The sequence below is a fragment of the Aristolochia californica genome, unplaced genomic scaffold (genome assembly GCF_029961685.1).
Source record: "Aristolochia californica isolate CCGP_79_NKW_82.1479 unplaced genomic scaffold, dmAriCali1.0.hap1 SCAF_12, whole genome shotgun sequence".
In the NCBI taxonomy this organism is placed as follows: domain Eukaryota; kingdom Viridiplantae; phylum Streptophyta; class Magnoliopsida; order Piperales; family Aristolochiaceae; genus Aristolochia; species Aristolochia californica.
In genome coordinates, this window is record NW_027181793.1 from 29,703,873 (window position 1) to 29,730,590 (window position 26,718).

The following is a 26,718-nucleotide window of genomic DNA, read 5'->3' on the forward strand; positions in this document are numbered from 1 at the left end:
ACTGGAACCACACAATAAAGGTGAGAGAGAGAGTAATCGAAATTATATATTTATTTTTTAATTAGAGTAATCAAAATTATAATTCATTTTTTTATCCTTTTTCCTTTTTAGAGTTATATATTTATTTAACTAGAAAACTTTAGGCATTAACTTATTATTAAAATATTATAGCCGAAATGGCAACTCCTTTATTGTATTACTAATAGTATAATAATTTAATTCATTTATGTGAAATAGCTTATGAATTATATAATAATAATCTGTATGAAAAGACAATAATATTAATTTAGACTCTCTTGTAAAAGCTCTGAAGGACTTCTCTGGAAAAACCTAAACGTCTCGTCAACGGGAAGCAACTGGTTTTCGCCGTTACTTAACGGCAAAGGATCAGATAGACTCCTCTTGCTGCCTCTTCCATGATCTTCAGCGGACAAAGCTCCAGTTTTTGCCGAAGCATGGCATCGATGCTGGGTTCCCCGTGGTTGAGAATTAGAGCGTTCCCTGAAGTTGCCCCTCCTTTACTTCGACATTCGTTCTATTGTCCAATTCTACCGTGTCCGCAGAGAAAATTCTCTGTCGTTGCCTGTTCTGTTTTGGAATTCGAGGATCTCAGGAAGAAGGTTGAAGGACATGTTCGTGTACGTTTTGCTCCTTCTCCGACTGGAAATCTCCATGTTGGGGGTGCCAGAACTGCACTTTTTAATTACTTGTTTGCGAGGTTTGTTTATTCTCTTCCTTGATTGTTTCTGTCTTATTTTCGTCAACAGTAGTGTATTTGTTCTCGCCGGGACACATTTGAACTGTTCTCTGGTTGTTTTTTGACGAAGAATAACTGAGGCGCAAGTTTGTGTAACGCCTTTGCCAGGATAGATTGTCAATGCGGTTGAGCTCCACTTTATGGTAGTCTGATTTGTCAATGCGAGCTCAGCTCTACTTCGTGGTTGTCTTGTTGCCGTTATCTGAAATAAAAAAGAAGAGAATATTATAGCATTCTGATCTGTTATGGAAGAGTTCCTTGAAAAAACCTGGAAATAATTGTCTCAAGCAAATTTTGCTAGTCATTACAGAATTTTCTGTGATGCTTGTTTAGAAATATCTATTATTTATTATTCAAGCTATTTTTTAGATTTTAATGAGGTAATTTTCAACATTATATCTTTTGTGAAAATCATGTTACTTGACTTCTATCTAAAACAGCACCACTGACTCAAGTGATGGTCTTTATTGCATTTTACTTCTACATAAGATTGGGTCGGAATTTTTTTGTTTTTTAGTTATATATTCTCTGAATAATTTGTCATATCTACAGGTCTCAAGGTGGAAAGTTTGTCCTTCGTATTGAAGATACTGACTTGGAGAGGTCTACAAGGCAGTCTGAGGAAGCAGTGCTACAAGATTTATCATGGCTCGGTCTTGATTGGGATGAAGGTAGTTATGCTACCTTAACTGATATTTATTTATTTTAAAATCCTACTTTTGTAAATCATGGTCCCAAAATATGAAAGTAATTTGTTTTTCAATCTATATGGATGAAATGTTTCTATCTTACATGCATTTGTTTGTTAACCTTTGTGAGATTGAGAATGCTGTACCATAGTTGATGTAAACAAATGCTGATGGTGGTTAGTGACTACAATTAAGTTCTAGTATCGATAATCGCCCCAGCAACTTATTGAAAACGCTGTAATCAAAATCTGCAGGCCCAGGTGTTGGAGGAGAATTTGGACCCTATAGACAGTCAGAAAGGAATAGTTTATACAAGCAGTGTGCCGATAAACTTTTGAAATCTGGTCATGTTTATAGGTGTTTTTGTTCTAATGAGGTAGTTATGTACCTTATTATTGCCAGTTACAGCTTAAAAAACTAAGATTGTCATTGCCACCACAATTCTGTTACTTATGCCTTATCAAAGAGCACTATTATGGATCTCTGCAGGAACTGGAGAAAATGAAGGAGATTGCAAAATTAAAACAGCTGCCTCCAGTATACACTGGAAAGTGGGCTAATGTCACTGAAGGAGAAATAGAGGAAGAGCTAGCAAAAGGGACGCCTTATACTTATCGATTTCGTGTTCCAAAGGAAGGAACTCTGAAAATTGATGATTTAATCCGTGGTAAAGTGAGTCCATTGTTCAGAATTGTTTTTAGTATTAATTTCGTGTTCTTGGTTTATTTGCTTTTATGCCATTTTTGAGTTTTTAGTGCCTCATCTCATGGAACTTGCTTTTTATAATTACTTTTTTTTTTTTGTTGTAAAGGTCGGTTATATTTTCTACTATTCTATTGCTTGTTAATTTTCTGCTTGTGTAATGAAGGTCAGTTGGAACTTGAACACTCTTGGGGACTTTGTCATTTTGAGAAGCAATGGCCAACCTGTGTACAACTTCTGTGTCACAGTTGATGATGCAACAATGTGTATTTCACATGTTATAAGGTGATCTTGATTATTTTTTTTAAATCATCATTTTTCAATTCGTTATATCACAATGTGGGTGTATGTAGTATTACCAGTTATGACTGTCCTGCTACCTGAGCTGCAGGGCTGAGGAGCATTTACCTAACGCATTGAGGCAGGCCTTGTTATACAAGGTGATTCTTCATGACTGCAATGTCATATTAAACCTTTTTATTGTTGTTATATGTAATGTAACTAGCATCTTCATCATTGTTGTTGTCATCAATTATTATCATTAAGGTAGATCACCATTACAAGGTGTTACTGCCGTCCATTGTTTGTCCCATGAAGCAATGTGGAACCTACTGAATTCTCCTTCGTCTACACCGGCTACAGACGTGGCATCAAATAAGTGAATGAGCAGACATCCCAACGAGTCAACAGAAACTCCATATAGTTCTCTTTGTTGCAGTAAATAACATTTCTAGTTCTGGCATATCGCTGAGCAGGGAAAAACTCAGTAATTAATTCCTTGCTGCAAATCCCAGTAAAAAGCTCTTGAAAGTGTTTATTCACAATGTTAAAATTTTTTTGTTTATTCATAAGAAAATATGGTCTAATGTCTAACTTTAGATACAAGAAGCTGGTAATGTTCAAAATTATTGGATTACCTCTTAGCAATACAACTTACCTCAATGTCGGTTCTGATGCATAAACATGTATCAGTAACTTGTAAAAGAAATGCTACTGATCTTGGAAGATTTCTAAGCTGATGGCAGGTAGAGGTTGGTTCTCTTCTTATCTTCCTTGGATTTACAGATCTCTGTTTTCATACTTTTTTTATAGGTACAAAAATTTGTGAATCTGAAGAGACATATAAAAAGTACAAATTAATTAGCATCTGTGTAATTTGGATCCTCTGATTCAATTTAGTTTTGTTAATTTGATGGCTGGGGAATGGGTTGGTTTTGACTCCTTGATCAGTTGCCAAATGGGATGGTTGCTTTTCACCATTCATTGCCTGATAATTGCTACTTTCTGTTCATCATTTGGAGAGGGAGACGATAGTCTTGCTTTATTTTTTACTGCATTAGGAGAAAAATTTAGTGCTTGGAGATTGAAGTGAAGCTATTACAAGATTTTTGCATTCTTAACTGTTTTTCTTCCCTCTAAAGATTTTTCAACCTCTTCACTTGAAGAGGTTTCTTGGTTTTTTTTTTTATAAGATTATTTAGGGTAATAGCTCAAATCCTTGACCTCACTGTTTGATTCAATTTGTGAACTCCTTATTCCTTTTTCAAGCTATGCGAGTTGCCCTTCTCTTGTGCGTGGTAAGTGTCCATTCATGATGGACGTTTGTCCGGCCTTGGTGGTCACATGTGTACTTGCTTGATTAAATCAGATGTAGGCACATGCGACCTTCATCAGTTGGGATGTATACAGCTAGGATTAGTAGGTGCTTTTCTTATGATCATGTGATCTTGGCTATTTGATTGATAGTCTTCCTCATGATCACATAATGTAGGTCATTTATTTCATGGGAGTATGCTAGTATAATTTAAATGTTTCATAAGCATTTTTTGCAACATTTTCCATCCATATTGCCATATCCAGGATAACTGGAGGATTTCCTATGTTTATTTGTTCCTTTCAGGCTTTAGATTTTCCAATGCCTCAGTTTGCTCATGTTTCTCTAATCCTTGCTCCTGATCGTAGTAAACTCTCAAAACGTCATGGTGCAACTTCAGTGGGTCAGGTATGTTGTGATAATTTATTTGGAGTTCGAAGTTCTGTGAAGAGGTTTCTGTTTTTTTTTTTTTTTTTGCTTCTGTTTTTTGGAAATTGATTTATTTATTTATTTTCTCTTTCTTTTTGTTTAACCAGTTCAGGGAGATGGGATATTTACCCCAAGCCATGGTCAACTACTTGGCACTGTTGGGGTGGGGTGATGGCACTGAAAATGAATTTTTCACAATTGAGCAGCTGGGTTAGTTTTGCTTATGGCTTGGTGATTACTTCCCATGTTTGATGATAATGGAAGCATCTCCTTTGCTGAGTATGTTGTCCAAGTTATTTTGATCTGATTAGGAGGTCACGGTTTGCAGTTGAGAAATTTTCTATTGATCGTGTCAACAAGAGTGGAGCTATATTTGATTCAGCAAAGTTAAGGTGACTGTCTTCTTAGTTTGATCTATCATGATATCATTAATTCGGTTCCAATTCTTGTTAGAATGTGGTAAGTTTACACCAGAGAGGGAAAAGCTGCATTAATTCAGATTTATGGGGCCAAACTATGCACCATGTTTGTTGGCCAAAACCTTTCTTCAGAAATTGTCTGACATAATGCTTTCTGCATTTGCTCTTTTCAATTCAAAGATGGATGAATGGTCAGCATTTAAGAGCTATCCCTTCAGATCAGTTGGTTCAGATGTTAGGAGAACATTGGAAGAATGCTGGAATTCTCACAGAATCTGATGGGATGTTTGTCAAAGTAAGGCTCATAATCTTCCAGTTCGGATTGTCTCCTGTACATGTAATACTGATTGGGTAAAAGATTGAATGAAAATGGTGGCAATAATGACAAAATAACAGTACTGTTCAATAAAGCTGCTATTAGCAGCAATTTCTTGCTGGACGCTAATATATTCAACTAAAATCATACTCAGGATGCAGCTGAGTTACTGAAGGATGGAATTGACATAGTGAAGGATGCAGAAAAAGCACTATCGAATTTGCTCTCATACCCACTACTTTCTACTTTAGAAAGGTACCTGTCCTTAAAAATTACTCCAGTCATATTATCACTGAATAATGGGCACATGATTTGCACAGACAGGAATTGTTATGTGGGAATGTGAGTTCTTGCTTTGAGCTGAAAGATGTCATAAAATTCATAGAAGCTGTTATAAATTGCTCTGCAGTCCTGAAGGGAGACCCATTGTAATAGACAAATTGTCTGAAGTTGCAACCAGCTTGCTTTCTGCTTATGACTGCGGAGATCTCCAGAATGTGCTTGAAGAAGGTCCTGCTGGTTGGCAGAAGTGGGTGAAGAGCTTCGGCAAGCTTCTAAAGCGCAAGGTTGGTGTAATACCCTGGAAAAAAAGACAATATAACATTTTTAGTGTTTTTTGTGTGTTCACTTTATTCACCCAAATTATGAGGGGAGCCAATATCTTCACAAAATTGTTCCTTAAACCAGTGTATCTCATTGAAACCAATAATAGTTTTTACTTTTATGTTTTTTTATTCATAATCATGTATATGTGCCATATTTCCAATCTGGTATAGTTGATACCATGGCACGGATGTTAAAAAAGATAGAACAGCAAAGATGTGGGGCTTAAATCTCTTAACTGTACGATCAATTAATTGTCAAATAAACCTTTTCTGTTAGCCACAGGTGATCACCAAAATCTGTTCCATGTTTTTCCCAGTAAACAATATAAACACTATTAGCTATTTGGAGTTTCACCTCTGTACTCAAAGAGTTTTGCTTGTTTGGTGCAGGGAAAGTCTTTGTTTATGCCTCTCAGAGTATTGCTGACAGGAAAACTCCATGGTCCTGACATGGGCTCCAGTATTCTATTGATTTATAAAGCTGGAACCTGTGGCATTGTCTCTCCAAAATCAGGTTTTGTAACATTAGATGAGAGGTTTAACATAATTAGGGAGATAAATTGGGAAGCATTGAGCAGTAACCAGCCTCAGTTGGAGTCTTCAGCAGTTGCCTCTCACTGAGATTTTTGAAGTCTGTTTAATGATTTAGAGCTTACACTGAAACAATTAGCTCTTGTGTTATGTTATTAGTGTTTCAAAAATAATTTATCACCTTTCATTTCAACATACCGTTACTGATTCATCTTCCCGTTGCCATGTTCGAAGCATTACTACATTATTATATGTGCAACAGCTCAATAACAGAGCATCTGGGTTTTTACCAGATACTGATATTGGCAACAAACTTATATGTTTAAACATTCTGAAGGAGGTATAGTACCTGGCTCCTGTGAATAGTCATCTTAGTGTTTGTGTTGTGCACAGTCCTAAGGAAGCAAAACTACTATACCTTTGTGTTGGCTTTGTAATGGTGAAAAATTCTGCGGCTTCTTGTTGTTGATCACTGCTCTGTTTGGAATCTTCATCTTCGTGTAACATTTCCTCTTGCAAGGCCAGTCAGGAAAGGAGATGGTCCGTCTTTCCTCTTTGCTTCAGTCACGAAATAAAGGAGAGGGAAGGGGAATGGCTCTACCCTTCCCCAATCTTTCTACAGGTACGAGAGGAGCTCCGCCTGCCTTGCTTTTGAGCTGGTGAGCTTCTTCCCCCTTTTTTACCCAGTTCATGTGACTCAACTGGCTATCACAGTTTAGCAATTCAACCATCTAATCCGTCTGTCGTCTTTTTTGTTTTTCTGCTTTGAAGTTTTTTAAAATTTAAAACCCAAACCCGGCTGGTACAGATCTAGTTGAATCTGGTACAATTGACTGATTTTATTTTGAGTTTGATTGAACCTGATTCAAGGCAGTAAGTTTAATTTAGTTGCAAGTAAACTCAGTTCAACGATTGAACCAGTCTAATAACATTGATTGAGGCTGTTCAAAAAAAAAAAAAAAAAAAACATTGCTGAGATCCGATTAATGTATTTCCATATGCATATAATTTGAGGTTGAATCGTCGCTACTTCCAACTAACAATCCATCTATAGTAGAACAACCTCCTCATTTCAAAATATGCAAAATCATTATAATCGACTCGCAATCAATGAATTTTTGAACGGTTTGCGAGCCGATAGTTCGAAAAAAACTTGGGCTCTGCGTACCCGATCTTTGCAACTCCGCTATTCAGTCGGTTGACATTTCCATTCATATTTCTTTTAAGTTTCTCCAAAATGGCACTTCCATGGACATTGCCTACAGTTCTACCAAACTTACAAAAAGATCAAATCAAATGGGGCAGCTTAAAAATGGAGGCATTTTTGTATTTGCTTTGATCAAGGAAATATACAGAGACTACGTAGAAGAGGGTGAACAGACAAGGCAAGCAATGAGTAGAATTGCAGAGGAGGTTGCTTCAACTTCTCCATCTAAAAAGCTTCTCTTAATCTTGCATGGTTTTCCTTTGATGCACCGCAAAATTTCCTTGACTTTACGTTGTTGCTGTTTCTGCCGCTGCTTCTTCCAGACCTCTTCCTTTCCTCTGACAATAGCTGCATGAAGATCCTCGGACACCATCCCTCGCTCTCCTATCTTTAATTCACTGCTACGGAGATATGGCTGGAGAACGGGGGGAGAGGATATATGACCCACCATTTATAGGCACGTTGTTGCTGAATTGCCCAGAATGTTTTTCTCAACATAGCCGTGCTAAGCAACTACTTTTAACGGTTTTTAGATGGTAGGTGCCTTCGGTGAGGTCAATAATTGATCCAATCACCCATCAATGAATCTGAAGTGAATAAATTGGACCATAAAACTGTCTTTTATCTGCTTAAAAATTTTATCGCCACCTCTTATGTATTCTGTTACTTGGTTCAGAAAATTCAAGATCTGATGAATTCAGATGGTTGAAGAATAAGAACTATGTCATGGAAACAGCAAACTTTTACTGTATTAATGGAGCTAACCACTAAGAGAAGCAATATTGGTTTCTTAGCTATTTTAACCACAGGAGTCAAGTAGTTTAACGGTAGACAAGTGGCCGCAAGAATAACATCAAAACCGTTTCACATAGATCGTCGGATAAGACAGAATATCGAAGAGGACAGAAACAGACATGGATGTACAACACTCACCAAAGAGGTTGAATTCAAACCTCCAAGCCTCTGGAGACGAATTGAAAATTTTCTTGCTCCAGCTTCTATGCTGCTCAGGTAAACCTGAAGGATGAAACAGCCTGCAGGAGAGAAGATTTCTTAACTAAATTAAAGAGCAGCTTTTGACGATCAAACATCAGGATAACTTGAAAAACTTCTTATCATGTGCACAGCATCAGTCTAATGAGATCAATTTTAAGGGAAACTTCTATTCCTCATCTGTTGAGAAGCAAATAAATAACTAATCCAATTCTACTGCTTCTCGAACACCTTTCAGTTAAAGCTTACCTTTTCAACGAGAGATTTATATTTATCTGATTCCTCCTCCACATACTGCAGAAAACATTGTGGATATGTAATTTGATAAGAAAGTTCATGACAGGTAGCTATAGCTCAAAAAATGGAAATATGATCAACCAATTTAGGAGGAAACACCAACCTGCCCTGTTACAGTATATAGTCTGTTGTACCAACCATTTGATGCCATGCCAATTGCTGAAAATAAGTGCCTACAGCTTTCCCCCGGGTTTTGTAGAGAGTACTCGATGAAATAGAAACCTACGAAGTGCCACGAAGAGCCAGTAGAAAATGTTCAATAGGCATTGAGTAATTTAATGCCGAGATAGAATCAGATGAAGCTACCATTTTTTGCCCTAGAATCAATGAGCTTTGCAGCCACTCCAGGAGGCCTCTGCCAGCTTCTGTCCAAACCACCAACCTAGTTATACCAAATACCAGAGATTAACTTTCCTTAAAGCGTATATCAAACGAATTTCCTTCAAAGTACTAGAAAAGTAGAGCACATTGACCCACCAGGCTTTCTGCAAAAGCATCTACATTACCAAAAGACTCCAATCTGGTGAAATCTGGACCAAGCCCCGTGATCACAACACTAACTGACGAAATCTACTGAGTGAGTTTCAAATTCAAGGAAAAAGTTGTAATTAAGGAATCAACAATAAGCCATAAATACCACTAGAATTAGATGCTTCCTCGGGATAAAATGCAGTTACTGATTTGAAGCCATTAGGTTCTCCAGAACCTACCTGCCATTCTGCACGGGAGCAAGCTGCCTTTCAGTTATGAACATAAACGAGGCCGACAGCTTGGTTGAGAAAACGCTTGTCTACTGTCTAGTGAAACTCATACGAAAGATGATCAAATTTAATAGACATATTTGGTTATTATCGGGGTAGGCAGGCAGCGAAAGACAAAGATTTGCACAGAGAGATTTTGTGTGGTTGTTGCCAGATATCCTATTTACTTTAAGAGTAAATGTCAGTGTAAACTGTAAAGAGAGGAACAAATAAATCACCTTGTGGAATAGCTATCTCGAATTTGTTCTTCTCATCCGTGTAAGTGCGAAAATTGTTTTCAGAAACTGAAAACAGGAAAGGCAAATCAATAAAGCGATGTTTACAATTTGAACTACAGCCAAGTAATCTTAGTAGACAAAAAAAAAAAAAAACAGAGACCTACCACTACCGGTCTCCGCCGAGGCTTCTTTACTAATCAGAGGTAAAGAAACAGAGGAGAGGAAGATTTGAACCAAAGTATCTCTCCTTCCGCCATAACTTGCGTTGATAAAAATCACGGATAAAACGAAACAATGTAGGTGTAACAAATGGCATGAGAATAATTCGATAGTAGTTTGAAGCGAAAAAAAAAAAAAAAACTACCTGGAGTTTTTGTTCGAATCAGTTTGCTTAAAGCAGAGAATTGAACGACTTCTAGACTCAGAAATGCCTGGAGAAAATTGAAGTAGAGATGCGATCGAGACTTCAGAATCAAGTAGCTAAACTAAAGAACTAAACGAGAAAACGGATGATTAGCTCTTGCTAGAACGGTTAACCTTTCGCACGCGTAAGAGGTTTCGCACGGCCGATTCCGACAGACGATAAGCAGCGGGACTGAAGAGTGGGAATCGAAGACACCATTTTTCTTCAAAAAATCTTCAGAGACAAAAGCCCCCTCCACGGTGAGAGAAGATAACTGGAGAACAATTTAAGTCAGGGGCGAAATCACTAAATTGACCCTGACGCAAATCTGCCGTGTGGATATTCGTAATGTTAAAACTGACATAAGGGTAAGCTCATGTAATTTCACACAGCGGGTACGTGAGGCCCGTCTGAGATTCCTTGCCGTGCGTCTTCCTTTGTAGAGGTGCACCGTGGACCAATGACACCTAGTGGACTGTACACTAATGTAGAGATTGGTTAACCAGTATGATCTAATTGTTTCACCATGATTGATTAGTTTAAGAATAAATTATATTTATATATAAGTCTTTAAGAATAAATATTTTTTTAATTTTAAATATTTTGTTAGAATCTAGTGTGGTGTATACTTAATTATTTGTTAAATTTGGATTAGTGGAAGTGCGATATCTAGGAAGCCACGTTTGAAAATACGAATTAAGATTAATTTTTATATTTTTTATAATTATATAATTAAAAGATTTGAGCTAAAATTAGTAATAAAACGAGCCAAGTGCAATGGCTCTAATCAAGAAGATGGGAAGAATTTTCTCAAAGTGGTGGGGCAATGTTGAGGTTGGAATTAGACTAAGACAAATGTTAAGGTGAGGTTTGTGGGGGGTGCAACCTGACCTCATTCGCCGTTGCTTGAAAGGAAAATTTCTAGCTTAGATATTTTAATACACTTGGTGTCGTTTTCGTTCATTCAGTCCCTTTGGTTTGATTTCTTTAATTTCACGCTTCCATTTTTTAACATTTCCTTTTTATTTCAATTTCTCAGCGTAAATCAAAAGACAAATTACGTCCTTAAATACCTTTTTGTCCCCGTATTCTTTTTCAAAAGGGCATCAATAGATCTGGAGTGGGCCCATGTTGACAACTGTCGCCGCTTTATGGGACACGTGGCGAAGAGGCGGACCGCCGTGGGGGTAGGGGGAATAAAGACACGACTCACGGCGAGTCACAGGAAATAGTCTCAGGCATTTTGGCTTTGATTTGACTCAGTTTCTTAATAATTTCCATTAGGGGGAGTCATCAAGGTCAAGATAAGGTTGATTAGTTGGTAATATCTGTTTTCCAGCTGGGGAAGGAGCACAAAAAAAAAGGTCGTCCATTACGCTCGTCTTTTTCCTCGCTCCTCCAAAGATTCTCTGGGAATCACGCCTTTGGATTTTTTGGCCTACCCTAAAGTGTGGTCCACTGCCGCAAAATCACCCACTAATTTCCATTATTTTATACCTAATATTTTTTCCTTTTTTTTTTCAAGATTTATTAGAAATTACAACTAAAAACTAAAAAAAATAAAAAAAATATTATAATTTAACTTAACAAGAAATTATTTCGACAACTTTGGTAGGTGGGGCAGGTTGGGATCAGAGACGTTGAGAGTTAGTTGGACGGATGGGATTGTGATGTGGAGGACCCACGGTGACAGCGGCGCAATTTGCTGGAGAAGAAACGGATTGCTTAGGTTGGAAAAAGGAGGAGGGGAAAAAAAAAGTCACAAGGGGACGCTGAAGTTATTGCATTTAATTATTTTATTATTTTGTACGAAAGCAATTTCGGCCTGCTTTACTTCCTTTTTTAATAAAGCCCTCCGAAGAGGGCATGGAAAATTAAAGGAGATTTTTTTAAAAAAAAATTAAAGAGAAATAACGCGAATTCCATATTTCAGAGCTCGGAAGCAGAGGTTTCTTCGAAAACCGAAATTCTCTCGTCCCTGTACCTTCCCTTTTCCTTCGTTCTCTCCTGCTGGATTTTTATATTTTTTCTTTTTTTTTTCTGCTACGAATATCTCTTTTGGTTTTCCCCCTTTTTTCGCTGTTTTTCACTAGAATTTTCTGCCGGTTTGTAATTTCGAAAAAGGTAAAAATCGAAAAAAGGGTGAATTTCTAGTGGTGATCTCTGCCTATATGGATGAGTTTAACGGGTGTTGTTTGAAATTTTTGTGCTTTTTTCGCAGGATTTGAACTAGGGTTTGGTGATTTCGGCTTTTTTTACTCGAGGGTTTAGAGTTTACTCTTCTTGTTGTAAAATTTCTTCTGTTTTTTCAATTTCCGGTTGTGTCGTCGTTGATGCTCATGTTGTCTGAATTCTCTATACCCTTCTCTATTTTTCAGTTTTACATCCGCACTTCTTCTGGAAAAACGCAATTAGCTTAGTTGTACAATTAGTGATCCAAGATCATTTTCTGTTTCTTCGTTTAATTTTTTTTTTTTTTTCTAGTTCGTTCCTCTTGTATCCTATCATTTGTCTTGCAAAATCAGTGATTTTGTGTACTAGATAGTACTGTCCGAAGGAGCGCAGTGATCTCGAAGCTGAAGTCTTCAAGTCTCAAAGTTAGCTCTTGTCTTGAGATTTGGCTTCGATTTTGATGCCGTCATGCTCTAAAACAGGCAACTTGTCTATTGTTGTGAAGGAGCGTAATCCGACTTGTTTGATCGTTTCGACTTGTTAGTTCACAGCCGCGTTTTTTCATTTCATGATTTGGTATTTCTGGTCTCAAGGGTTTAACAATTGTTGAGGTTTTTCAAAATTCTATGCATGGAGCTGGGAGAACCACCATCTCATTTGCCCGGATCTTCCAATAGCGGAATCATGTCAGGTAGAGAATCATTCGGCATCGGTCTACCAAAAAGTCCGGTCCAGTCTCAGCCGCCGGCCATGCAAAACATGCGATTAGCCTTCAGTTCCGAAGGAACTCCCGTCTACAAACCCGTCACTGCTCCCTCTCCTCAGTACCCGGGAACAAGTCCCACCGGAGGCGGCGGAGAGGGGTCAGCCGCCCCGCCCATGGTTCAGCACGGCGTTAACATCAACATGGGCGAGCCTGTGAAACGGAAGCGAGGCAGGCCTCGCAAGTATGGTCCCGACGGCACGATGGCGCTCGCGCTCACACCTGTATCGGGAGCTGCTTCAGTCCTACAATCGGGTGGAACAGGGTCCGGATTTCCGTCCCCGACTCAGTCCTCCATGAAGAAGGCGCGCGGCCGTCCGCCGGGCTCTGGGAAGAAGCAACAAATCGCTGCTTTGGGTACTTCTCTTTCGTCTCATACCCCATTCTTCCCTGATTTCTTATATGCCTCTTCAATGCTGGTTTGTTTTACCGTCTCCTTTTCCATTACATTTGCGCTCACGTGATGTTGTGTTTACAGTAGAACTTATGGGATCTTATTGCAGCTGGGTCCTGCGTTCTGACTTTTAATGCTTGGTGAAGCAAGATTGTTTTTTAGCTTGTTATCCCTGGAGGAGGCTTTTAAGCTTGTTTTCTGAAATAATCTCTATGGATCTGGCTTTGTTTCGTCTCTGTCTATTAATGAACATGAGAAATGACTTATGTGCCCTTTTAATTTCCATAAATTTGTATTATAATTAAGAGCAATTTATAGTTTTATTTATGTTCATGCCAAATTCGTCATGTTAAAGGGCGTACGCGGTTGATTTTGTGCCGCCGATTTTTTTTTTTTTTTTATGAAATAGAGCAAATTATAAAATGATATAAAAATATGCTGAAAAATGAAAATAAAAATAAGCAAGTGCCGATATTTAAAAATTAAAGAATTTTATATACTAGAAAAGAAAATCTCTTTACGGTTTAATATTCTATTCTCTGTTTTAGTTTCTGATAACAAATCCATAGTTACAGAATATTCTCTGTGCAGGATCAGCAGGAATTGGTTTCACACCTCATGTTATCACAGTAAAAGCCGGTGAGGTATGTTATTTTTGCTACTGTTTTCTCTTTTTATATACTTGCTTGCGTTTGTTTATTCATTTCCTTGTGATTTCAAAAGCCACAGTGCTTGTTTTCAGTTGTATCTGATTTACGATTACACTCTGCTTTGTCAAAATGAAAAAAATTACTCTCTGTTGATAAATTTTACTCTGCTTTGGCAAATTTTAGTTGGCTTAGGGCTGTATTACTATGCTGCTTGTAGATAGAGAAATATGATCGTCATACTAGTTCTCTTGGGTGTGTTTAGAACCCTAGTTAAGAAAATGAGAATTTAACCATTATTTTCCTTTTCACTAACTATTTTTGGGAATAATAATGGTTAATTTTTTTTTTTTTCATGGGGTTCCAAACTGACCTTAGGGACAGACTCTTTTCTCCATTTGTTAGCAACTATCTCGGAGCTGAAGTGGTAAGGATGTATCTTGGCATAAAACTAAAAGTGAAAGTCATAAATAAACTGCTTTTGACAGAAAAAAGGGGGATAAAACCTGTAGTTTTTTTTTTTTTTTAATAACTTTGATTACAACAGGTTTGTACCCTAGTTACTCTTGAGCCTAGGGGAGTCTCTCCCTTGAGACCAACTTCTAGTAAGATCATTTTGAGTCAGAGCATCTCCTGTAAAACCACTTATTGGTCCAGTTTAGAAGGCATAGTGACTCTGCATTCTTTTTCTTTTTTCTTTTTTTATTTTTGTATATATATTGCAGCATCCTCTGTTGCAGTGTGGTTTTGTGATTATATCTGCGAAACAAATCTACTTTCTATCTCCTTGATATTATGACAAAAAACATGCTAAACGTCTGAATATCAATTGTTCTGAGTGCTTAGTCCATTTTCGATGTCCTTTTCTTTCAAAAGATAATACAGTGGATTAGTTGTGGCATGTTAGTGCCTTATGTTACAGTTAACTACCTATTGGCCTTGAGAAGTAGGTGATTACTGTTTAAATTGGTGATCAAGTATTCTTTTGTTAATTCTTTAGGTAAGGAAGGATTAACCCTCAATATCTCATTGTTTGAGGGCCTCTTCCTGGCTTTGCTTTGTTGCTTTTGCCTTTGTCTTTAATGAAATCACTTACTTTCTTACAGTTGGTTAACTAGTAATTAAAGTCTTCTAGTTTTAGTTTTAGTCTGTTTACAATTTCTCTTCATTGTTTTTCTGATTTTGAGATTACTGAATTAGGGTGGTGATTTTCTGCTTTTTAGATTTTTTGAGTTGAGCTAAAGAAATTTCTTTTATTTGAATGAATTGTCTAAACCTAATTGTTTGTATTTCATTTTCAAAAATAGAACAAAGGAATCATTTCATTTTCCCTTTTAAAACAAGAAAGATAAAAGAGTTTGTATTCCAATTTTAAAGTTCAGTTGGGGGATTTAGATCTGCATTAGGTGGTATTGTATTTTGTCCATTTTTCGTTTTTGAGCAGTTGTATTTTATCTTGTTGATATTAGATCCTAGATAAATTTGCAGTGTTTGCTTGGATCTGGTCAACTTTCTCCTATTTAGCATTTCTTTTTATACCGCACTGTGATCTTTGACCTGGTTTGGTGGAACGACGTGAACAATAAGAGTTGGGATCATTGTTAAGAAATTTTCAATCACCACCAAAATATTATATGACCTGCATTCTGTTCTTTATCTGTTTTTTTGGAATTAAAAAACATAAGTATGAAGGGACAATCTAAGTTTTTTAAAATACCAAATTCTGTTTATTTGTTTATTATTGGCATAAAATTGATTAATTCATTTTTTGTCTAGACATTTAGTCTGCTTTAACTTCTAGTAAGCACTCTGATCCTGAAAGATCATGAAATTTGTTGTTAAATGGAAGTGGTGGTGGCTGTATGTATAGCTTACCATACTTGCTTAGATAATAATTGGATGAAGATTGACATAAATTTTTTACTCTTTCAGAACCCATTAAGTGTAATCTTGGTTTGGTATATTTTTGGTGTCCATGGATTCTGTAACATGTCAAGCAGTTTAAAATTATCTACTGCTTATGATTATTCCTCAGGATGTATCGTCAAAGATAATGTCATTTTCTCAGCATGGACCACGGGCAGTCTGCATTCTGTCGGCAAACGGTGCTATATCTAATGTGACACTTCGTCAAGCTGCAACGTCTGGAGGGACTGTGACTTATGAGGTTTGTTACGAAAACTCATTTTTACTGCTCCTGCTAGTTTTTCTCCAGTTACTTAAAATGAATTCGCAGAGAACAGTAAGTCCCTAATTAATTGTTAAAATGTTGGCAAGCAGGGAAGGTTTGAAATCCTCTCACTTTCTGGCTCTTTTCTGCTCTCTGAAAGCGGAGGCCAGCGCAGCCGAACTGGTGGATTGAGTGTATCCCTCGCCGGCCCTGATGGTCGTGTATTAGGAGGTGGAGTAGCTGGGCTTCTTACAGCGGCATCCCCTGTGCAGGTTTGTCTTTGATAATTCTATTCTCGAAGTGATTTGTGCCTGTGTTTTTTCTGCTGTCGTTAATGTCTTGGTAGTGTCAATCCCATACTCTGTTTTGAAAATATAAGCAGTTGGGCTTCTTCCTTTGGAAATATGAAGTGTTCAATGGGATACTCGTCTTGCAGGTTGTGGTAGGCAGTTTCATTGCAGATGGCCGGAAAGAATCCAAACCAACAATCCCTACTGAACCTTCCTCAGCACAGCCAAAGGTCGGCCCTGGTGGGACCTCGGGAACCGGCAGCCCTCCGTCTCGAGGAACACTAAGCGAATCATCAGGTGGGCAAGGAAGCCCGATGAATCAAAGTACTGGTACGTGTAATATCAATAACAATAACAACAACAATAACAACAACAATATTAACACCTTGGGGAATATGCCATGGAAGTAGACGCAGATGGACATGACTGGCTAAGTCTCCAGGACGTGTTAAAAGCCAAAATGGAGGCGTATCATGTAATTCTAGTTTTTAACTTAGTCGTAGCTAAATAGTTGATAGGGGACCTTTTAATAGGAAGTAGAAGGGCGTTTGATTGTTTATATTGTTAATTATGTGGCCTGTGTGTTCTTTATTTTTTATCCATTTTTACCGTTCCTTCAGCAGTGGATATGGTGCCAGATGCTGAACGCATTTAATTTACGACATGGAGATCTGATTTTCCTTGTGTGAAAATTGAAAATTTTACTATATCAAGGATGTGAAAATATTGGCAAGAGTTTCTAGTGATTATAATTCTAAAAAATATGTCTCATATTCACTGCACAGGGTGAAGGTTTTAGACCCAGAAACCTGACTTGGGTTCATGATCCATACTGCATCAGATACCTCACTAGCAATTTTCACAGTTCATCCTTTTTCTCCCAAAACATCATTTATTTGCTGCTGAAAATTCAACCACTCAGAACTGTTTTCCTTCAAAAGTTACACCGAACTGCCAATGAGGAGGGGTAACACTGTAGGAGGTTAGTGTTTTTGCACTGCTAATTGTGACCTCAAAAGACAGCGGCTGGCCGCTGAGATAGGAATTGCATTGCCAGTTCTGTCCCCAGTTTCGTCCCATGGGTATCCATCCAGTCTTGGATCCTTTCACTTTGACTGCGATAATTTCCCCATCTAAACCAACGTTGCTGATTAGCACTTGAAAGAAGTGCGAGCTCCCGCTAACTGTGAATCTTATTCCTCCATTCCTGATACATTTCACCCTGCATCAAGCCATAATTGTCTTTCTAAGTATAGATGTTGAGTAAGTTACCAGTCCATGAACCATTGGTTTATAAAAGAATCTATATGTAGAAGAAAAATGTCCATTCAGAAAAGAGCTACAAAACCAGAGGAGAACAAAAAGAACTCTGCTCCATCATAAATAACTGCTTGAGATTTCCTAATTTGCCTAAGAAAACTTCAAAGTTACATCTATTTGATAGCGAACATGATTTTCCATTTTGAGGGACAGGTAGGTTTCTCATACACACTAACCTCCTGTATTGAACTGGAACAATGTCAGCTCGTTTCTCTGCAATTTCTGCAAAGGCCGCTTCCGACATCTCAAAATGCTCTCGTGGGTAATTACACCAACCCCCATATTCATTAGGGAGGCCATAATTTGGCGGACAGAAATCTGTTGCAGTGACTATAATCGAAGGGCTCCCTTGTTGACACCAGAGGATGTGATCCACGCACCTAAGCTCGAAGCAGGCTCCACAGGTACTGCCTCTGTTGAACAACCCCGTGCTCAGCGCAGTGCTGTATCTTCCGTAGGTTGCCCTGTGGAGGTCTCCATATCCGCAGGCACCCTCTGTAATAACAACAATAAGAATGACCACTCAGCAGTTTATCAAGTCACTTCAACTCAAAGAGCATCGGAGATGCTCAAAGCTTTGTGAAAGGGAAGCATTCTGTTTGGGTTTTTTTTTCCTTATGTCCACTACCTGTTCTGCTTTGTGAGTGGAAGGTGAGGAGGAGCGTACCAGTGGTGATGGACCCGTTTGCTTCTCTGGTGAAGGTGGCAGTCGCGGACTTCCATCCATCATCCATGGCCACTATTCTCCCAACATTTGCGAGAATGAAACAGAAGAGAGAAGCTCGGAATAGGTTCATCTTGAAGAGTGAGGGAGGGAGAAGCGTCTCCGATGTTCTTTACCCACTTTCTTCTTTGCTACTACCAACTTTCATATACAGAGCCTGAGGGAACAGGCGGTCACAGAACAACTATTGAGAGAGCCTGCGGAAGGCTTTTTTGTTCGTTATTGGGATTGTCGTAAGAGAAAGAACCTTTTCTTTTTAAGAAATTACCGGAATCCTCTCTGTGACTGCCCCTGTGGTTTCTGGCGGGAATATCGGCCGGAGAACTCGACAGATTGTGAACCGATTGTTCATGGCCGTCTGATTTTCGAAATTATAAAACGGATTCCCACTTCAGAGCAAAAGTGCAGTAGACAGCTCCATAAATTGGGGGAAGAAAGGTCAAAGACAAGATGTGTCATGTAAATGGAGTTCGGAGCTTTGTCAAAAAGCGTGCCTTTAGCTCGAGGAAAGAGAAAGCCTTTCGGCCATTTTTAATTGCAGGACTCAAATTGAAATTCAGAATTGGTTTATTGTCTATTTACTTCAAGAAGAATCTCGCATAAGCATTAAATTCATAAACATGAATGATCTGAACTTCGATCATCGATCTACATAAGAAGAATCTCGCATAAGCATTGAATTCATAAATATGAATGATCTGAAACTTCGATCATCGATCTTACATAAGAAGAATCTCGCATAAGCCTGTATTTTCATAGTTCGCCGCCTTCTGTGTCTGCAAGCTGGTTCATCTACTGCTATCCAGGGTTAAGCACCCAATTACTCTAAATCAAAGTTTACATTCCCAAGATTACTTGTGCAATGGTCTAAAACCTGACCTTTACTGAACTTTCCTTTAATCGAAATCAAGACCCATTGATTTGTTTTCATTTAAAGATTAACCATAAATAATAGACAACAATGTCAAGGTTCAGAGATACCTAATCGCCTTTCTTGCTTCTTTTGATCAGATAGCGAAGGGAGAAGCCTCCCAAGGCCAGGGTCTGCCAAAACCATGCCCTTGAGTTTGAAGGATCCACTCTCTTAGCCAGGTACCAAGCATACGCAGCCTCACAGATATGGACAGCAGTTGCTATAGAAAAAGCCACTCGCACATTCCGCAGTGACCGGAAGAAGAAGAGGCTAAGTATGTTTACCCAATGTAGTGGCCAAACAGCCGGCAACCAGGCAGCATAAAACAAAAGACACATCCCAGCCGTAGCAAATAACCAAGCATAAATTGTGGGGCCATCAAGCTTTGCCCGGACTCTTTTCTGCCAGTAGGAGATTGTTGCAGCCATACCCTCATGTGGACTAACCATGGGAACGTAGCCAAGCTCAGCCTTTGCTTTCAGCAAAGAGAAGTAATGGGTGACACCAACCTGTTGCCACCACATTAGAAAAGTAAAGGATCAATAAGCATGCCTGTAAAAGCATTGTAGAAGCCTCAACATAGGCCTTTAATTTTAACATTTATTGAAAATTCAAGTTTTTCTCATCAATAAACTTGATTGATATTACCAGTCAAGTATGATGGGTTGGGAAAACAATTATAGGCAATGAACCTACCAAAACTTTTGCTACCAACCAATAGGTTCTTCAAATTAACTTCAATCCCTCCAAAGCAACCACCTTTGAACTTATTATGAATATTTCCAAAGAATGTCTACTTTTGTTTTTTTAACTATATTTCACTCACTAATTAAGATAGTAGCCTGAATCATGTTGGCCAACTTGCTACCAGTTTCATAAGATGTGACAGCCAACCTTTGTTCATCTTTAGGCATCCATACAAGCTCAGAATGGCGGGAAAGAAACTCATTCTAAATGAAATATCATAGAATATACATGAATGAAGTAAGTAATGAAGGCAACATTGTGTAAATAGAGACAAACAGTCACAATTACAGTATAGAAAAGTATGCAAGAATATATTTTAAGATTTTAAAATGCCATGTAAGATAGCAAATCGTTGGAGATGCTCAGACTGATGAAAATAGCAAACAAGAGACCTTGCTAATAGCATATTCATGCAGATAACATCTATTACATAAAGCAACATGTACAATGATACTTCTCCATTGCTGCCAAAACAAATATTGTGAACAAACCTTATGTACTTCTGCAGGAAGTATAAATGGCTGTGGCAGCCAGGAGCGATTTAACCATGGATATAGAATGGTATAAATGGCCGAGAAGAATGAAGCCAGTAGAAGGGCATGTTGGGCACTTAATGTACTGTTTGGAATATCACACTCCACACTCTTTAGGAGTGGACGGATAAATTCAAAGGTATTAACAGGGGAACCTAAAAAGGAAGAGAGAAACTGTCAGTATGGCTGGGACAGATGTTTGTGCCATAGGTTGAACATTAGTAAAACCCAAGATGTTGATTTTTTTTTTGTTTCTTACACTAAGAAACTAGATTTTGAGATGATGAAACTACTGAAAATTAAGTTTACTTCTAGGATCAACTTAGACATTACCATCAGATATAAAATACGGCTGGCCAGCAGCTACAGGTTGACCCACTTTACCCGGAATGTCATCCAGTAGTCCCATGCTTGCCAATATTAGAGCAAGAACAAGGTTGTCCAAATATACCCAATCTGTCTTAACATTAGCTTCACCTATTTTGAATACTACAAGGCCCCACTTTGCCATGGAGACAATCCTAGGAAGATGCCTCTCTTCACCCGGTCCATAGATAGCAGCTGGACGAATCGCACAGGTGTATAAACAGGCTCCTTTCTTTTTCCTGTTCCATGGAAAAAATGATCCCTGCATTCATCAGCAGTCTGCCATAGTTTCGAACAAACTAAAGAAAGTGATCAAGGAGAGTACTAAAACTATAATGGATAATTACCAGTAAACAAACAGCTCCAGCTAATTTATACGCTTATGCACAAGTTTTGGGGGATGATATATACATTATAATTCTTGACTCCAATTTAAATCTAACTTACTTTGAAGGGCGTCCATTACTCTTCAGAACCAATTGCTCTGCAAAGGATTTGCTCCGGCCATATGGATCCACGTGTTCATCGACAGGAAAATACTGCAAAGCTTCATTACCATTCACAATCTCCTTTCCCCCAAATACCACATTGTATGTGCTCACGTAGACGAGTCTCCTAACGCCAAGTTCAAGGCACATATCCAGCACATTGCATGTCCCATTTATATTAACCTCATCAACACGCCCAACTTGAAGCATTTCCTTGCCCGACATACCAAAAGCAGCTAAATGGAAAACACAATCTGCTCCACGTAATGCTCTTCCCACATTGGCTTTTTGACAAACATCTCCTGTAATGTAAGATTTAGCCAACTTTATATGTTAACTACAAGCAAAGAAGATGAATGAAAATTAGAAATAAGAAGCCCAGACATAGACGTTCAAGGAGCAAGAAGCCGCTAAATTTTCACGAGGGTTTGACTTTTAATCTCTCCTTTTAACTTTGATAGTAGAATCCATCTAAAGACACAAACACCAACCAATAGGGAAGGTAGAGAGAAACCAGTCAACAGAAAGCGAAGTGCATAATTAACAAGCTAGCACAGAAATCAAAAGGGATTCAGACAATTTAAAAATTGAATTGAAGGGATTCCTGATTACCTTGAATACACCGTACTCCGCTCTTCTGAAGATTGAGAGACCAGGGAGAGCATTTACGCAGGTCAAAAGCTCGAACCTCCTGAGCTTCCCTTCTGACAAGCTCTAAGCAAAGGGCAGAGCCCACAAAACCCAACCCACCGGTGACGACGAAAACTTTTCCCTCGATGCCTTCGTTCTCGCTCAGATGCATTTTCTGCTCCGTAATTTTTCCAACCCTCTACTATATCATCTAAGATTAGATTTCCTTATTCCTCGAAATAATTTTTTTCGTCCTCCTCGTCGAAGAGCCACCGCCGGAGTTGGTCGTGGCTGACCGCAAAACGACGATGAAGTGACCGGCAGAACGGCTACTGTTACTGCAGAGGGAAGACGAAAGCGTTTCATTAATGGAAAAGACTCGCATGCCGCGTCAAAGGGATCACAGGATGTCGGTATTAAAGAAAAACTAAAACCACGATCCAGGCGTGCATTAGAGATTATGATTTGGATCCTTAGCCGCCCTTCTCTTTTTCAGATCCAAAAATGCCCTTATTGCCATGCTTAGCATTGGATAAGCATTCAAGGTCCAATCACTACTCCAAACTCTACAGCCCATTCCAACTTTACAACTAGCAGAGTCCATGTAGTTGGCTCGTGGGCTCCATACCTGCACATGTTCCTATTTAACCCGATTCAACTGGTTGGAAAGGGTCGCATCCTGAGCCAAACTCAAACTTGCATGTATTCAAAATTTTAGTTTTATCTGAATATTTCGAACTCGAGCTGAATACCATTGAATACAAGTTATCTTAGAGAAATCGAAGATTTTGCAATGAAGCATACTAATGTATAATAACCAGCTTAATAGACTTAAAAGAAAAGAGTAAATACCTCCATCAAAAGTATTTATTCCATTGACAAACAGTAACATTAGATGTTAAGGGACCCAAAAATGTTGAATTATCGATAATCTTTGAGGTTTGAGGTAAATAAGAGAAATTATCAACCAACTAAAGAGGAAATTAACGAGAGTAAATAATTTTTTTTAAAAAAAATCTATGCTAACGGACCGATTCATGAGTTAACAAACATAACTTAGAAAATCTTGAGTTTGGTTTGATATATTTAACGATCTTTATTTTAAGTTTAAACTCGAGTCACTCGAGTAAAAACGAACTAAACTGAGCTCGAACGATTTGCAAACTGGTTTGTGCCACCTCTACCGATCGGTTCTTTCTATTTGGAAGAAGTCTCATTTTGAAATTAAGAATCTAATAGAGTATTTCTTATTCAATATAATCGGATCAGATTCAGGTAAACTGGATTATTAATTATAATTCCTTTGCAAGTCTTAAGATTCAGTGGGGGCACCATCAGCAGAGTCTTTAGATTCCCAACGCCATTTGAGTTGTGATTACTATTTCCACCATGAGATTAAGAAGCTGATTTCTCTTTTTATACATTTTGCCTTTTAAAGTACAAATCCAAAAGAAAGGAACGGTTTACAGCACAGGACTGTACATCCCCCCTTCTTCTCGCACACCCAAAACGAAAAAACAAAAGAACGATCTATATCAATGAACATATCAGAAACAGGCAAAAACACAAGGCCAGGTTCCTTCACAGCTCTTCTCCTACAACTACAGCTAGAAGAAGCTGAAGTTGTTGATTCTGAGTCCTCCGAAGCTTCCACTGGCATAAGCGTTGAGAAGGATCTCGTTCTGTGCCGACCAGAATTCTGCTTTCAGTCCACTTCTTCTCACTGCCTTCAAGATTTTGTTCTTGTGTACATAACCAGTCACCACTACTTTTTGGCTGCTTGCCTCCACTTCTACCTTTTCGATTCCTGTTATTCGTCACAGACCCACGTTAAATTCAATGAAGATTAGCTTATTTTTCAGCAGAATGCAGCACTGAAACATTTGCCGGCCGGCCTAGCGCGGGACGATAGAGACCATTGGGAGAGAAGAGAGAGAGAGAACACACCTTTTAGTTTGGACAAGCACTTTCTCAGTCTCTTCTCGTGTATTCCTACCATCTCTACCTTCAGTTCTACAGTCTGAAATATAATTTCAAGAAATGTTAAAGAAGGAATTAATTGCAGTCGGTGTATGTAATCGAGAAACTATAAACTGGCTTTTGTAAAGGCGATTACATATTATGCCAGCCAACGTGAAGCGTAATGAAATACAAAAGAATGTAAGGAAGCGTACGTAAATCATAAAGCCAAAGGTAGACAATTCTAATAGCAACTGGCTCAAGAAAAGGAAAAGGAAAAGCCTGTAGTCGAAGAAATCCATGGTGGAATCATGAGCCGAACATGGGAAAAGATGAACATGAATAAGAATATATTGAGGAACTACAGCGATAATAATTGAAAGATTATGAAGACCGAGAGAATGAAAACCAATGTTGCTGGAGAAAAGATATCTGACTCCATGAAGACATATGCAGAGAAGTTTTCTAATCGGAAATCTGTCGCAAGAATCGACTGTTATGGAGACAGATCAAGAATGAACTCTGAAGGAAATAAAATCCCTTGGAAGGCTTGAGCTGAATACTCTCAATGAGGATCTTACTAGATAAACTGTCCAGCGTATAATTACGATCATTAACCCAATCGAAACAAAAGAAACAGAAATTAAAAAAACAACTCGATATGGTGAAAGAAGAAGAGAATTATGTTGATGAAGAAACAGAGAACGCACCCACTCGATGAAATTGATAAATAGGTTAGTTTCCAACAAGACTTAGGCTATTCAACCTGATCTCTTGAAAAGCAAACGATGAACAACAAATAGAAAAACGAAGAAATCGCAAGCTGCTTACCTCCATGAATAACCAAGACAAAGAAAATAGTGATCGATGAGCTAGGCAAGGTGACGACAAGAGATGAGCAGTGAGAAGGAAACAAAGGCAGGAAACAAAAGGAATGTTAGTAGATAGAACAGAGGGAATGTTGTCAATAAATACTACAAGGGAACATGAGAAAAGCTAGCAAAGTAGGTCCTCTCATGCTGCTGCTATAACCAAGCTCTCTTTTTCTCTTGTTTTTGCTTTTTCAAAGCGGAAACTAGGGCAGAAAACAAGAGAACGACTAAATCGAGGAGTAGGGTAAGAGGGAGTTGAGCTCAAGATTCAAGGCCGGTCTGTAGAAAGCAAGTTAAGGTGAATTTTGATGATGGGTGAGTATTTGCATGGCATGATAGCTTTGACGGGTCCAAGCTAGCTTTATCGGATCTTGGATTTTGGTTTTTGAGGAGAGAGAAAGTTGGCTATCCCCTCTCTCTCTCTCTTCTGCATTCCCTATATCTGGTAGCAGGAGAAGGGACCCACAATTATCTTGTAGGTTGGCTGGTTGATTTCAGTTTTTGACTGGTGAGATCAGACGAGGATCGGATATATCTCTTGTCTCGGATGCTGGCAAAGAGGCAAAGGCAAAGGCAGAGAGAGTGGAAAAGGAAAAGAGAAGAAATGGAAGGGAAGAAATAGACTCAGCTGCAAGTTTGGTATTTTTGGGTAACGTGTGCATGCAAATTTTCTCAAGATGAAAATTATATATGTGTTCGATGGAGAAGACACAGAACAGTGCTTTGGTGAAGATGAAAATGACTGTGTGTTTGATACGTGGAAAGTTAAGGCCTCCACATTGTCTTGTTCAACGAGAGTTCTTTTTCGTTGGTCCCGATACCATGGGGCTCCATTTTGATCATACGAGTCGGATTTAAATGTTAAAGTGGCCGTGGGTCAGGGTCGGCTCCGGTTAAAGTTCCGATCGATTCGATTCGAATCCGTCGTTAAAGCTGGTTTCTCCACCTGGAATCCGACTAACATCCACTTCGACCTGCATGTTTCTTATCTGGATATCTATTTTCTTCTAGCTCGTTTCAGCAGACGGCCATTTCTTCACTGAGGTTGGTGTCTTCTATATTATCTTTTCAGCTCTCTTCTCTGTTGCTTTGTCGTGGTTCTCTGATTGAACGGTCAGCCCACAGAGAGCAGTGACGGTGAAGAAACGACCACCGTCGTTCGTTCTCGTTTTGTTGCTATAACTTTGTTCCTGTTCGATCCCTTTTTGGTTGTTCTCTGTGCTTCTACGTTTTGGTTCTCTGGATTCTCAACATATACGATAATGTCTTCTCTATTAGCCGAACTGACAGGCATATCCTCATTGTTCCACTGTTGCTTCGCCCGTAACGGTGAGACTTATAATCCAAATTCGAATTTGAAACTATCTAGCAGGTTATCTTCTCTGTTTGCTCATCATCCCTGCAACCAAATCTCTAAATTCTGGACTGTTCTACTTCTCCTAATCTCTTGAGATTTCTCTCTCCGGAAACAGAAAAAAGATTACCCAGCTCGCTTTCTTCTTCAGCTATCCAGTACTAACCGATGATTATTTACAGAAACAGAAACATTTGGATAAAAAGACGGAACAAATCGACGCGGGTAAAATTTTTAGCTGCGTTTCCTTCGGTTTTATAGGAAAACTGGAGAGTCAAACCATCACATATTCAATAATAAAATTTTCTGGCAATGATCCAATGTGGACTGCTTTTATCTCATCAAGAGAAAATTTTTTTTATCAAAAAATGGGTATAATGATTTGGCCTTGGAACTTGGAAGTTAGTGTCAAAGGTGGGAATAAGTGGATTCATCCTCCCATAAGATTTGATGAT

General features: G+C 38.5%; 5 protein-coding genes across 6 annotated transcripts; 2 read left to right on the forward strand and 3 right to left on the reverse strand.

The window, feature by feature from the left end:
• Positions 1–357: 357 nt before the first annotated feature.
• LOC137945509 (glutamate--tRNA ligase, chloroplastic/mitochondrial) lies at positions 358–6,554 on the forward strand. The gene is made up of 13 exons (XM_068791433.1): positions 358–718; positions 1,310–1,428; positions 1,701–1,822; positions 1,936–2,118; positions 2,315–2,433; positions 2,540–2,588; positions 4,049–4,150; positions 4,279–4,381; positions 4,500–4,563; positions 4,771–4,885; positions 5,061–5,161; positions 5,316–5,472; positions 5,902–6,554. The coding sequence occupies exons 1-13, from the start codon at positions 417–419 to the stop codon at positions 6,130–6,132; spliced, it is 1,767 nt and encodes a 588-aa protein (XP_068647534.1). The 5' UTR covers positions 358–416; the 3' UTR covers positions 6,133–6,554.
• Positions 6,555–7,962: 1,408 nt separating this feature from the next.
• LOC137946322 (psbP domain-containing protein 3, chloroplastic) lies at positions 7,963–10,143 on the reverse strand. Its single transcript, XM_068792564.1, has 10 exons — positions 10,056–10,143; positions 9,883–9,949; positions 9,683–9,777; positions 9,519–9,584; positions 9,177–9,257; positions 9,017–9,099; positions 8,846–8,921; positions 8,643–8,761; positions 8,492–8,536; positions 7,963–8,283 (listed from the first exon to the last, which is right to left on the reverse strand). Exons 1-10 carry the CDS (start codon positions 10,138–10,140, stop codon positions 8,257–8,259), a joined length of 744 nt encoding a protein of 247 aa, XP_068648665.1. The 5' UTR covers positions 10,141–10,143; the 3' UTR covers positions 7,963–8,256.
• Positions 10,144–11,844: 1,701 nt separating this feature from the next.
• Positions 11,845–17,081, forward strand: LOC137945337 (AT-hook motif nuclear-localized protein 10-like). Its single transcript, XM_068791184.1, has 5 exons — positions 11,845–13,213; positions 13,842–13,894; positions 15,933–16,064; positions 16,178–16,339; positions 16,504–17,081. Exons 1-5 carry the CDS (start codon positions 12,724–12,726, stop codon positions 16,765–16,767), a joined length of 1,101 nt encoding a protein of 366 aa, XP_068647285.1. The 5' UTR covers positions 11,845–12,723; the 3' UTR covers positions 16,768–17,081.
• A 22-nt stretch (positions 17,082–17,103) lies between these two features.
• LOC137945338 (expansin-A20-like) lies at positions 17,104–18,642 on the reverse strand. 2 transcript variants are annotated; one of them, XM_068791187.1, is made up of 3 exons: positions 18,345–18,642; positions 17,854–18,172; positions 17,104–17,579 (listed from the first exon to the last, which is right to left on the reverse strand). In XM_068791187.1, exons 1-3 carry the CDS (start codon positions 18,472–18,474, stop codon positions 17,276–17,278), a joined length of 753 nt encoding a protein of 250 aa, XP_068647288.1. In that variant the 5' UTR covers positions 18,475–18,642; the 3' UTR covers positions 17,104–17,275. The 2 variants fall into 2 exon arrangements, with proteins under 2 accessions (XP_068647288.1, XP_068647287.1); XM_068791186.1 differs by having other exon boundaries at positions 18,306–18,642.
• Positions 18,643–19,025: 383 nt separating this feature from the next.
• Positions 19,026–22,469, reverse strand: LOC137945925 (uncharacterized). Its single transcript, XM_068792026.1, has 5 exons — positions 22,061–22,469; positions 21,408–21,750; positions 20,928–21,199; positions 20,553–20,749; positions 19,026–19,823 (listed from the first exon to the last, which is right to left on the reverse strand). The coding sequence occupies exons 1-5, from the start codon at positions 22,248–22,250 to the stop codon at positions 19,383–19,385; spliced, it is 1,443 nt and encodes a 480-aa protein (XP_068648127.1). The 5' UTR covers positions 22,251–22,469; the 3' UTR covers positions 19,026–19,382.
• Between the last annotated feature and the right edge of the window lie 4,249 nt (positions 22,470–26,718).